At 35.7% G+C, this 13,806-nt stretch overlaps 1 protein-coding gene across 1 annotated transcript in view; it reads right to left on the bottom strand.

Moving 5' to 3' along the window:
• DMGDH (dimethylglycine dehydrogenase) overlaps window positions 1-13,806 on the bottom strand; it is a gene marked incomplete at both ends in the record, with an annotated part of 42,890 nt that overhangs the window by 27,051 nt on the left and 2,033 nt on the right. The window contains 3 exons of the mRNA XM_080362295.1: window positions 4,594-4,798; window positions 5,253-5,417; window positions 6,678-6,776. Coding sequence (XP_080218421.1) covers window positions 4,594-4,798; window positions 5,253-5,417; window positions 6,678-6,776 — 469 coding nt within the window. The remainder of the gene's footprint in view (window positions 1-4,593; window positions 4,799-5,252; window positions 5,418-6,677; window positions 6,777-13,806) is intronic.

The raw sequence follows: 13,806 nt of genomic DNA, 5'->3' as shown, positions 1-13,806 counted from the left end.
GGGCTGTGCTGGCTTTGTACCCTTCCCCCATGCCAGGAGGGCTGTCAGTCTCTAATTTAACATTACAAACCAGCCTCAGGGTGTCATACCCACAGTTTTTCAAAATGCAAAGTTTCTGAGGAAAACATTTTCTATGGTGACTCCCATGACTATTGCTGACAGACAGGTAAAGCAAGGGAGCAGAAAATCCATTATTATGGTACAGAGGTCTGTTCAATTAAAAGCTCCTGCCCAATAAATGCTAAAAACTAGTATCTGTTGTTCTGCATTTACCATACCTAAGAGTTTTGCCTCTTAATGGCATCCTTACCACTTGGAGGAGAGTCACTGACAGAAAACTTCAGTCAGCTAAATTAGCACAGGGGAGATCATGCCATAGCCATACAGTGGCTTGAAACATCCTTTAAGGTTACTGAAACCTGATTTATGCTCCCTTATAAAAAACAAAACCCAAAAATCCTAATGAATTTTAATTTCTAGCACATCTGCAAGGTTTTCCCTCCACTACACATGACAAATACAAAAGTGGATTTAAATAGAGGCTAACAATCTCTAGGGAACTTCTTTTGATTTGGGCATTTCCATGTCACCTACAAAGAAAATAATTTCAAGCTAAGATAATGATCCGTAAAGAAGAAAGAGAGGCGAGGTAGCAGAAAATCCCATCTCTAGTATCACGCATTGTTTTCCTGGTAAAATTGCTTGGACTTAAAGAGATATTTGGAAAATAATGCTCTGGGAATGTGCTTCTAATAAATTCACTATTTTGCTTACTCACTGAAACAGAATGAGTGGGAAAATATAGAGAGCAAGCACATTCAAGCTCCTCAACAGAATAAAAATGGTAGACTTAATTTTAGGTGTTTGAAACTTAACTTTGTTTCTTTCAAAATAATACTAAATTTCTTAACCATTAAGTTTGCAGAAGTGCATTACAAACACAGCTGACTATAAATTGCTTTTGAATGAAAGGCCAATAGTCTAGGTTTGCTGAAAAATGAATTTTAAATATTATACTTCTAAAATAAAATCACACTTATGATTAAGTGCTTATTTAATTGATTAGAATAACAACAACTGAGATTTACTAAATGAAAAATATTACTGTTTCTTTTTTTTTTAAAGTTTTTGAGCCATGTGCAAAAGCTATTCCAAATACAAAAATAGTAAAAGGAAGAATATGTTCTCTGAAACAAATTTCCAGTTGGAAGCGGATGTCAAGTCTATCACATGTAAACAAAGGCATAAATTATGTCTCTAGAATGTTTGTAAAGATTAAATTGTAGAGATTGCAAACATCTGATGCTGAAATATTTAGTGGTGGTAGTACTTAGCATATCTGTTGAATATGTAATATGCCTATCTCTTGTTTTTAAAAAAGATAAAATCTTCCATCATTATGTATATATAAATGGTTGTATATACAATCTGTACACGTCTGCATATGTGTGCTTATATACATACACACATACTGTATATATAAACTAAATTCACTATTTTTGCAGACTTTAATCAAACATTCCATTATAAGTAGGCTGCAAATCACTTCAGCAGGCTCAATATCTGTTAGTTCATGTCAGGGATTATTTATTAGGCATCTGCTTTCTTCCAAAATGGAAATCTCACATAAGGAACAGCTAAAGATTGGTTGAAACTAGTTTGTTCCAGTTCCACAGCAGATGTCAGCTCGGGGGTAAGGGAGGAAAGAGAATGCAGGGAGACTTCTAATATATTTTTCTCTGCTCATATTGCAACATGACTCTAAAGTATGAGCTTTGAGTTATACCAGTCAAGATCTGTATTGGAATGAGGCAAGGCTGAGAAGAAGAATGAAAGTTAGCTGAGTGAACATTTATAAGAGATATGCATCATATAGTATTGATTTCACAGCCTTAGCCAGAAAGTTAAGCAATATGCATTTCAAATGTTCATTTTGGCTGAATAGTCAACTATTATCCACAAGAGAATTAACTAAATATATATTTGGATTTAATAACTTACTAAATAAATTTTTAAAAGACCAGCAAAATTTCACATGGGCGCATTCTATATATTGCAAATAAACTTTGAAAACCATTTACTAGAAAACTCTGCCTAATGTCAACTTGATACATAAGCCAAAGAAAGAAAACCACACTACAAAAATATAAGGCAATCTGTGATACTTATATGATGCAGAGCAAATGGTTATTCATAATGAGTGCCAGGAAGTGTGTGGCCTAAATAAGAAGTCTGATTGCCAAAAAAAGCTGCCTTTCCCTTCCATAATCTTAGATCATTCCCAGACCACTATATCCATAGTGTGCAAAAAAAGACATAAGGATCCTATTAGTAAGAGAGCTTATGATACTGTAACTGAATGCTGTCCCATAATTCATGCCTGAAAGCCATGATCTGACAGTCCAAAGGCAATCAAACTATTGATGCCTCCCATCTTGTAAGTGCTTAACTTTGCGGCCTAAATAAAATTCTTCTCATTTGGTTTCCCTGTTTCTGTGGTTCCTTGCTTTCTAAAAGCATATGAACTTTTCTAGTCCTCTTTCTCTCCAAAATGTCATTGTGTGGCACCATATGGACACCATGACAGTTCATGAGCATGCTTAGAACCTCAAGATCAGATCCCTGATATTTTAGCTAGGGTTATAGCAATAGCAGGTGATCACCTATGTATGTGAAACATATGATGAGAAAGTACACTTTCCAGTGGGTTTCCCAGTTAGTCTTTACTGAATGATCCAACATGAGACAGTCTACATCCCAGACACTGCAAGAAAGGTCACTCATTAAAGTTTATCCTCTCAGAGCTCAGCTTGTTTATCCCATTCCCTCCTAATTCCTCTCTATCCCAAACTTCTCTCTTCACTATCACTGCTTGTCCTATACTTGCTCTTCTTTTCTGCTCAGTCTCATACTCAGCTCCTCCTACCCTAGTCCTTACATCCTTCTTCAGCTATTTGTCTCTGTATGCAAGTCAGTCTCATTTGTCATATCCTGTCTCACCTGCCTTCTCTTCCTTCCAGTCTACTCCCATGTACATCTCCCTTGCTCCTCCATCAGTCTTTCATGCTCAGACAGCTTAGGCAGCCTCCATTTTCCAGTTTCAGTTTCATACAAAAACGGTCTTCTTCTTTTCTAATAGTTTTGTCTGAAAAGGTCCAGCTCCAGTTCTCTAAATGAAACATGTCAGATCCCTTTCTGCTATCCCTCTCCATGGTGTCATCCTCACTGTTGCCAGCCCCGTAGTCCCTCCATGTTTGAGCTTCCTTATTCTGCAAGTTCTCTAGTACATAAGTGCTCCACTAGCTGCCAGTGCTATCACCTGCAGGGACCTTTACCAAGCAGTTCACTCACTCAGTCTGCTCCTCTTCCAATACAACCAACTCATAATTCCAATTGTCAGCAATGGCTATTCCACTCACTAACAAGAAGCGTCCCTGTCTCGCTCAACTTCTTCATTTTATCTGTTTTGCACTAGAAATAGATACTTTTTTCTTTTCTACTACAGATGTAAAAAGGAATTATAAGGACATGTTCTCAGCTCACTTATCCCATCTGAGCAAGGAAAGAAAGTCCATCACAGCTTCCTACTGAAGTCTGATTATTCACTGAGATGGGATGTACGAAAGACTCATGCCCTAAAAATGCAGATGTGATTCAGTTTGAGACAGACAGAGTCTGCAAAAAAATAATCCAAATGGTAAATATTAAGCATGTTTTCAAACAATCAAAACCAGAAGGTCTTCCACTAGGAAGTGGAAGGCACACCTCACATAGGAGGTGCCAATACTTTCACCAATAATACATTTTTCTATAACTTGTACAAAGCAACATAAAAATAAGTGAAGTTTAGATCAAACATAGGTTTTTGTACCTATCAACTTGTTTAGGAAAACAAACACAAACCAAAGGAGTCTTGCCCAAAAGCATTTTGAGGTAGACACATCAGTTTGTCTTCTTTAACACATCGAAGAATAAAAATCGCATATGTAAATACAAGCTCCTTTGAGTTACAAAATTATTATTACATGAAAAATGTATTGTTAAGCCAAGTGCATATTTAAGATACTACTCAAAGGGCAACAAAAATCTTCTGTTTCAAGGATATGTTGATAGAGTTAGAACTTAGATAATACAGAAATATGCAGAGTTATCTTACTTGCTGCAAATCCTCAGTCTCTTTGAAAAAACAGTGAAGACATTTATACTTCATTTGTACACCTCTTTTGCCTTCCTAAGTAGCTCTCATAAGATTTTACAGGTCAATACGCATAGACAACAGCCCATCTCTTCTACACAACTTACTGTAGACCAGTAAAGGTCTCTTCTGCTACTAAAATCTAACAAGACAATCTAAATAGTAACTGCTGGAGAAAAACGAGAAAGAAATATCATTAATGCCTAGTCAGGGACAATTAACACAAGAGGTAAATTTTCAAAGTACTATAAACAATATGTGCAAAGTACATTTTACCACAAACCAAGTGAAGAGTCAAAACCATATATTACTTATTCCTGTAATACACACAATTCTCTACAGATGTTTCATGTCAGCTAGTCTGCAAATCTGAAGAGTATAAAAAATGCTTATGTTACCTGCAGTATTCACAATTCTCTTCGCCTGAATTATTCCAAGCGGAGTTTCAACTTCCCAAGTCCCATCTGATCGGGAGTTCAGATTAGTGACTTGCACGGGGTAACTTAATTGGGCACCATATTTTCTGGCTCCTGCAGCCAAGGCCATAGTGAGAGAATAGGGATCAATATGACCATCTCCAGGATTATACAGGCCAGCCAAAACCTAAGTAGAGGTAAAATCCCACTAAGTTAAATAAATGAAAATTTATCAAAATTAACTATTTTATTTTAAAAACACTTGATTTATTGAATGCAATAAATCTTAGGCAGTCAAATCAAAACAAATTTTTCAAACATATAATAATATCAGTTCTTCAGCTAGACAACTTAACAGTGGTGTAAGGAAGCAAAATTGCTTAGTTCTGCCATGTAGTCAGAGGCTACAATGCTTTAATATTATAATATTATTTGTATTACAATTAATAGTATGCCTACTAACATACACTATGCACTAAAATGCATGTGAGTCTGATTTTAAATTACAATGCATCTTTTTTTTCCACTGGAAAACAAGAATTTGTGATACAATTTGTATAAACAGACCTTATGTCTACATATCTGATAAACTGATATTTATTTGCAGTGGAAGTCGTTTTTTCTAAAATTAGGTTCTTTACCGTGTCCATGTTCAATAAGGGAAATAGTTCTTGCACTTTCTCAGGTGTGATTAGGTACTGCTCTGTTGGGTGCCATCCAGCACGAGTCATTTGGTATTTGAATTCATCTACCCTGGTCGGGGTTGAAGCAATTCTGATGCTGCCAGGCTGATGAAACCCCACAGCCTAAAACAAAGAGCAAAAGTTAATCACTGAAAGAACTTCATGTATTTCCATAAATGCTTGTTCCTATGCTATGGGAAATCCACAGGAATTTTGCCACTAACATCACTGAAAAGAGACCCAAATAAGTTAGTTGTCCTTGATGGAGCAGGACTTACATGTAAAATCCTAGAGAAAATATAGGTTTTTTTTAAGTTATCAAGTTAACTTCCTAGTTTAATATGTGCTATCTTCAAAACAGTTGTAAAAAGCTTTTAATGCATGTCATTATACTATTATTTTTATTAAGATCTGATAAATATCTGAATTTATGCACTCATGCACTTCCAAAAATAGCATCAGATAGATCTCAAAAACAAATATGTAATAGTTTATATTAAAGTCTATCACCTTCATAATTTTCTGTTGAGATGCTGCAGAATAAATTTAACTGACTAAACACCTTTATTGATACAATGGATAACCACCTGTCTTTTTTTTTTTTTTGTCTTTTTAATAAGTACAAATCCTTGTATAGCTGGACACTGAATGCTCACTTTCTGGTACTGTGTTACGCCACAGGACATTAATATGGCTGACTAACTATTTTAGTAGAACTCAGAACAATAATCTGCTGTAATACGTTATTTAGTTGAGCATTAGAATGAAGAAAAAAGCATTTTATTAAAAGTATCAAGTTTGTAGACTAGTAAAGGGAGGATTGTGCAATTTCTGCTGCTGTCTGAAGCAAACACTAGTTTAGTAAGCTAAAACTATATGGCTGAATGATACCAGATAAAAAAGATGACTCTTGTGTTTCTCTGCATACCCATTCCTTAAGTCACTAAATAAAAACACATCTCTGAAAGGGATGGGAAGAATTGCAGAAATCTTCTCAAGTACACACAGCATGATATCATATGAATTTTTAAGTGGACATGTTTAAAGCAGTAATGTATCATAATCAATCCATTCATTCCAGATCCTTGACGCTATTTTAACTCTTATACCAAGATAAAGTTGCAGACTCTGTCTGCTGAGCTTCTGAGTGTTTGATGAAAACCATTTTCTTAAACTTTAGAGAAACCTGGGGAACCATCTAAAATAGTGACCAAGCACCAGACTATATGCAGGCAGAAGAATATATTTCAAAAAAATTAGAGTTTTATGATAGTCATGAACATACACACACAAAATCAACTTGTGAACTCCAAATGTTTTTGTAAGACCATTCATAAGGTTAACATTGCTCTGAATAAAAAATTAAAAAGTTGAGGAGATTACCTGTCCAGTCATCTCCTCCAGCTTTTCATAGAGTTTGATGCTGTAAGAATGGATTTTCTTCAGGTTTATTCCAGGATGAAAATAGGTAGTTAAACCAGCCTCAAATAAGAAATAGGAACAAATACAGATATGATTTAAAAAATGCAATATTTTCTCTCCTTCCTTCCAACTGTCATTCAAAAACAAACTGTCAAGATACTGTAAAGAAAAGGAACACATGGGCAGAGCCAACTGCTATAAAAATAAAAATAAAATCCTTTCCTTACTTATGGTATTCATGTTCTCCACACATATGTTTTCCACCTGTCTTTTCTCATCAGATTTGTCAACCCATGACACTGTTGCAGTTGTTCCCTCCTATGGTTTTATTTCTTCCTTAAATTATTCAGTTGGCTGTTTTAAATCTTTTGGAAGAGACACACAACTGTGTTCCTGATCAACTAAATCAACTGATTGTCGTACCAAATGTCCTGTAGTAGGATATTTTCCTTCTTGCAAATGGACGTGGAAGAGAAACCAAACCTTCACAAAGACCAGATCATAACAGAAGTTATTTTCTTGGGGTGTGAACAGCTTGGCAGTGGAACTCAACATTCCTCTCAACAGCTGTCTCATGTGGCAGTTGAAGAGCAATTGCTGCATTTCACAAGTAGTTTAAGAAATTACTACAATATATGCAGTTTGTACGTCATTTTACAAGGTCTGACTTTAGAAAACTGCCAGGCCCTTTTGAGTTCATGCAAAGGTAAAATCCAGAGGGTACTACAGCCTCTTCTGTATCTAAGGAAACTATTCACCTCCACACAATAGAAACATCTACATCAACCTAATGGCATTTTTAAGAGCAGACATTCAGCGCTTAAAAAAAACCAGTTAAAATGTTACTGAAGTTAAGTGCATGTCTTTGTCTCTCCTGAATTTGACACTTCATTAAAACCCTTCTTCCAAATGAAACAACAAAAATGCAAACTTACTTTAGGTTTTCAAGCTAGGTAATTACACTGATTTAAAGACTTTATTTATATAGTGCATATTTTGCTACTAAAATAGAGCTTACTCATAGGTGGAGGTTTCTTCAATTAAGGGAGCTAGAGACCATAGTCCACCTTTCAGTTCACTGCCATTCTCAGAAAAAAATAGCAGGAAATCTGAAGGTGAAAAGCAATATATATGGTAGTGTTTTGATAGTTTCCTTCTCAGTTGTCCATTATGCATGCACACTATTATTGACTTTACCTTGTCAACTCTGTTCTGGGCTACATATTTTAAGGCTTTAACATTTAAAGCTATGGAATAACTGTATACATATGAATAATAAACACAAGATGTAGTGGTCTTTAAAGATACATTTTAATTCAAACTAATTTAATTATGCTAAGAACCTGTTAAATGTTACACTTCTCTATAATTGTCAACATATATTTCATTAATTAGATCACACTTCCTCAGTTTTTTAAATCATAGCCTCTTCTCACCCAACGTTCTTGGTGCAGTTCCACATTTAAGACCCAGTCTTTTTCTTCAGAAACAATTAGCTTCAAATTGCTCTTAGCAAGTGGCTTACATACAAGTACCACGTCCCTCAAAAAATATAAATCATATTCACTGCTCAAGATGATAAGTACTCAGTACCTTCAGAGCAAGAGTATGACAAGTGTCTGGCATTACTAAATGTATGTCTTTATGCTAGCCACAGTGTCAGAAGTTTTTCCAACCTTTCTTTATGAGGATTTCTTTCTGATATCTTCAAGTTTATAGAGGATGTCATAATGTACTACATGAGTGACATGCCAAAATAAACCAATGGAAAATTGTGCAAAATTAATCATCTATCAGTATCGTATTTTTCAGTTATGCCTGTATTTTATTCATAAATTTGGATCTAGTTCCTAAGTATGTTTGGTATTTTTCATTTCCTCAACAATCTGAGTTTAAAAAGTGAAGACAAAAACCTGTAGGAGGAAGAAAAACCTACTAAGGGTTACATTAAGCACAAAGCAGACACACTGTGTTAGATTAATAGTCTGGAAAAACATCATTTGTCTTTTTCTTATTATTATATGAGATCATCATCCTACTGGACAGTGTTGGAGATATTTGACTAAATACATTTTTTATCTCATTCTCTACATGTGGGTTTTAATTGTTGTGAAAACATTTATTGTAATGATATCAGACTAAAACCCAGGGCTGTTTCACTGCAGAATTTGTAATTAAAATTTTATTGTTTCTTAAAAGTAAGTCCTAAGAGCCTTTTTTCTATGTCTACAGAATAAAGAAATAAATCAGGCATTTACATGGTTACATTTCTTTAGCCACTTACAATAGCCTATGAGTAATTAACTCACTCGTACCTGCAAATTTTGTCATCTATTATTTTTACTGCCTTTTTTAATGTATACAAACATTTTCTAGTCTTTTGCTGTTTTTCCAAATGTAACACATTTTCCAGATGTAGGGAAATTCAATATTAGTGGTCATGGTTAGTAAAGTAATTTTGAACTAAATGAACCACAAATCACTTGCAAGTTATCTATAAACCCATATAAATTCAAGAGCATTTAGTGGCAGGGATTAAGTCAAAACCTCTCTCCGACATTTAAGTGAATAGAAGGATTTTAAACATATTTGATGCCTTTTGGCTTCAGATCATGAACATTCCTATTTCAGGAGTGCAGCTGGGAGACAACTACAACCTGACTGGACTATACAAAAATTAAGATCATAGAATCATAAAATAATCATAATAAAATAAAGATTGAATGGGACTTCAGGACGTCTCTGTCCAACCTCATACTCAAAGCAGTGTCAGCTATGAGATCAGACCAGGTTGCCCAAGATTTTCTCCAGTCTGGTCTTTAAAATCTCCAAGGACAGAGACTGCACTACTTCCCTGGCCAAGTATGGGACTTTGCATTTGTCCTTGTTAGATTTCATAAAGTGATTGTCCTTCCATCTCTCCAGCCTATCTAGGTTGCTCAGCACAGCAGCCATGCACCTGAGTGCATTCACCGGTTCCCTGAGCTTGGTGTCAACTGCAACCTTGACAACCATCTACTTTGTCACCTACTCCAGATCATTGCTAAAGATATTAAACAGGATGGGCTCCAGGACAGACCCCTGCGATACTGCATTTGTTTCTGGCCTTTGGGTAGAGTATGACCCATTAACCATTGCCCTCTGAGTGCAGCCATCCAAATAGTCCTTTAACTGTCTAGTTGGCCACCCATACAGAACATAACATCTTCAGTCGAATACAAGAATATTGTAGGAGACAGTGTCTAAGTCTTGCTAAAATTCAGGTAAGTGACATCAACTGCTTTCCCCTTGTCTACAGATTCAGTGATTTTATCAAAGAAGGCAGTCAGGTTTGGTGAGACATGATTTATGGCAAAGTCTATGCTGACTATTCCCAGTCACCTTTTTTCTCCTTTATGGACCCAGAAGTGTATTTGGAAACTTGCTCCATGATTTTCCCAAGAACCAAAGTATAGCTAGCTGGCCTTTAGCTCCCTTGCTTGCCCCTTTGTCTCTTTTTAAAGACGCATACGTATGCCCTTCTCCAAATGATAGGCACCTCCCCCCATCTCAAAGGTCTTTCAAAAGGTGACACATTCGCAGCCTTGCCATGCCATCAGCAGCGTTCTTGCATGCAGCACATCTGGTCCAACATACGTGCATGAGTCAAATTCTCCCAGTAATCTCTGTCTCGATTCTCATCCACCGCTGGTAGTTCCTCTTCTCCTTGAACCCTGCTCAGAGCACAGAGGCCTGAGAAACCTTGTCAGTGAAAACTGAGGCAAAGAAGGCTTCAGAAATAAAAAAAAATATTATTTTATTTAAATTAAACCAGCAGAAAGTGTGCACTTTTAAATTTTGCCAGTAATAGGAAGACAAAAATAACAGAGCAAGTGCTGCTCATTTTTATACCTATCTAACCACGACAAAGTAGTGGTTATTGTATGTGTGTAAATTAGGTCAGAATTAGAAGAATACTTCAGCTTTATCAGTGTACAGTGTGACTAAATTACCCACCTCATTCAGCAGCAGTCCTGCATTTTCCTTGTTCAGCCTTTTACTACTAATGCAGCAGTAGAGGCTCTTCTTGCTGCCTTTAATATTCCTCGCAACTCTAGTTGAGCATTGGCTTTCCTAACATCCCTTTTACATGCCCAGGCAATTTTTAAAAATTAACCTTTCACAGCGTTTTCCTGTTTCCACCTGTTGTACGCTGTGGTTTTGCTCCAGAACTCGGTCATGAGCTCCCTGTCTGGCCCAGCTGGCTTCCCAATGTGTCCGCTTGTTTTCCTGAGTTTCAGGGTGGACCATTCTTGTATTTGAAAGAGATTTGCCTTAGGTTTTGCCTTATTTTTAAAAAAACAGAGATTTTGTTATTGTAGGTGAACATGATCTGGGAAAATAATTTTAAGAATGGCCACTTTGCTATGAGAATTGACAAAGCAATTTTAAGGCATTTTAATGGTTGAATTGTTTCTTTGTTGAAATGTTCATGTATCAGTTTTGTTCTATTTCAATCTCTTTCAGATTTTAAACTAACTCCATTTATTAAATTAGAGTTCCAGGAGAAAAATGGGATTAACACTGTTATCACATATACTCTCTCTTCTTGCAAGTTTGACTGAGTTATAACAAGTTTTTATCTGTCTTGTATTGTGCTTTATTAACTGTCAGCAGCAAAATCAGTTGCATGTTTCAAGAAAAACTATCACATAAGAGAATGACACCTTAAACATTTTCTTAGAAAACATCTTTCAAAAAATAAAATCACACAAAAATCTGTTTGCTGTGTGATTTATATTAATATATCTCTTGCTCAGTCCCTAGGGCTTCCACAAGATCGCAAATGATCTGACCTGCAGAATAGTACAACTTGCTCTTTTATTTATATCTTCCTATTACTGACAATATAAAAAAGTGCACACTTTCTGCTGTTTTAATTTAAATAAAAGGAAAGTCAGCCAAATTTACCTCAGATCCAAGAAGTAGAAGAAAGTTTTGGCAGCAACACTATGAGGAATATGATCTATATGAAACATGATCCTGAGCTCTGGGAAGGCTTACTGGACAGTGAAAGAGGGAAAATGTGGTATAGTACAGCAACATCTGAACCAGAATTAGAACATTTATTTTTGCAGGCTACATACACTATTTGCGATTTCACGTGCTAACTATATGTGTAATTTTCGTCTGTATCTACTACTGTGTCACTGTGCAGAAACAACTGATAAATGCACAGTACATAGCATAGAACTCACGGTCACAGTTTTGATCTTTCTCATCATCTGAAACATCAGCTTTTTCTTCTTCAAACACAGCACTCTGAGTTCAATGAAGAGAGACAGTATACTTGTAGTCTACCCAGTAGTTATCCATTTCTAACCTGTCCCATAACTACGTGTCTTGCTGTGTTAATCACACCAAATTCTGCTGCAGAAAAGTGTCACAAAGCAGCTCTCTCACTAGCCCAGTGCAGGCATTTTCTCTGCTGCTCTCTAGGGCTCTTCCCACTTTTGAAACAGAGCCCCTCACTCAGTGCTCCATCACTGCATTCACTAAGAAGTGGGGGCAAAAACAATGAAGGAGAGGTTGCTTTTACATAGTTGTGAGGAATACTCTGGAGTGAGCAAGTGTAAAAACAAGAAAAAAGTAAACATTTAGTAACAACCACCCATTCATAATGTTGCTCTCTTGTTCAATGAGGGATTTTTATTCTGTTTTACACACATACTGTTCTGTATATGCATTGGGTAAACAGAAATCAGTCTGAGCCTCACTCATACACTTAAGTCACAATAATTCTTTGAGCATTTCATAGATATGATTCAATACACAAGACGCATGATTGGACGTTATACAAGGTGTTGCTCTGTTCACTGAACTTCATCAGCTGTGGTATCATTCTTTCAAAAAGACATAATTACTGAATTTTGTTTTTTCTAACTCTGTACAGTGTGTTTTCTTTTGCTTTGTTTGTTGAAAAGTATAAACCTACTTATACATTTCAACCAATGATTTTTCTAAATTTAGTTTTTTACTATTTTTCTTTCATAAAGCCCTGTACACACAAAGCATGTTGCACTAAGATGAAGGATTTCAAACTTCGGACTTCATCACCTGGGAGAAGTATGAGAATACAAATCAAATACCATCCATGTCATCCTTCTCAATTTGCTCCTGAAAGGCACTTAGATACTACCATTACAAGTGTTGCATAAATGGTCCATTGCATTAATAGAGTAGCTCTATAGACAGCAAACTGCTGGTTTTTTTACTCTTTTGTATTGCTACACACAGCAGTAGCATTCTCCTAATTTCAGCTGGAACTGAATGGGAAAAGCATCTATTATTGTGGTAAGCTTTGTTTCATTAAATTACACTACCTACTCCAGAAATTGACATAGAAAATATGTAATTACATACATACATGTGCAGTACATCGATATGATTAGCATCATTACAGGATATGTCCCCACCCTGTCATTATTACATGTATATCTTTTTAATTCTTTTCCTTAGACTACAGACAAATATTAAGCCTTAAAAACCCCCACATGGTAGAGTTGTTAGTTTTGCTCCTCAAGGTTTTAAGTAATGTCAGCAGTGGCAGAAAGAAAGCTCTTGTCTCTAACAAGAATCAGTTTCTGGGTCACTGATGTTACCTGATCATTGAACACTTATGCTTCTTCTTGATCATATCTTTTTCAGGATGCCACGTATATAAAAAACAATCACATATACAATAATGCCAGATTTCACATTTCTGATTTATACATGCAAGTGCAATCACTTCCCATGATGAAGTCTGCAGTATAAACTAGATTACCTTAGAAATAAAACCTTAAATTTAAAAAGCCCAAGTTAAACTAAAGTTTAAAGTCTAAATTCAGTCAACAGCCAACAATATATAAAAATACTAACAGTTACCTTCCAGTCATTTCAAAATACAGTATTTGTCCCAATTTTTACAAATAAGAAAAGTGTACTATGGACAGCTGAACCAACTATTCAAAACTCATACAGCTAATCTATAGAGAACTCAGTGCTAAAGTTATCTATAAAATAGTCAAGATATTTACTATATCTGGAACACCAGGGAATATAAAGGTAA

This window comes from Nesoenas mayeri, assembly GCF_963082525.1.
Source record: "Nesoenas mayeri genome assembly, chromosome: Z".
NCBI classification, from domain to species: Eukaryota; Metazoa; Chordata; class Aves; order Columbiformes; family Columbidae; genus Nesoenas; species Nesoenas mayeri.
Note: the sequence above shows the minus strand (reverse complement) of the source record. Positions and strands in the feature narration are given on the sequence as shown.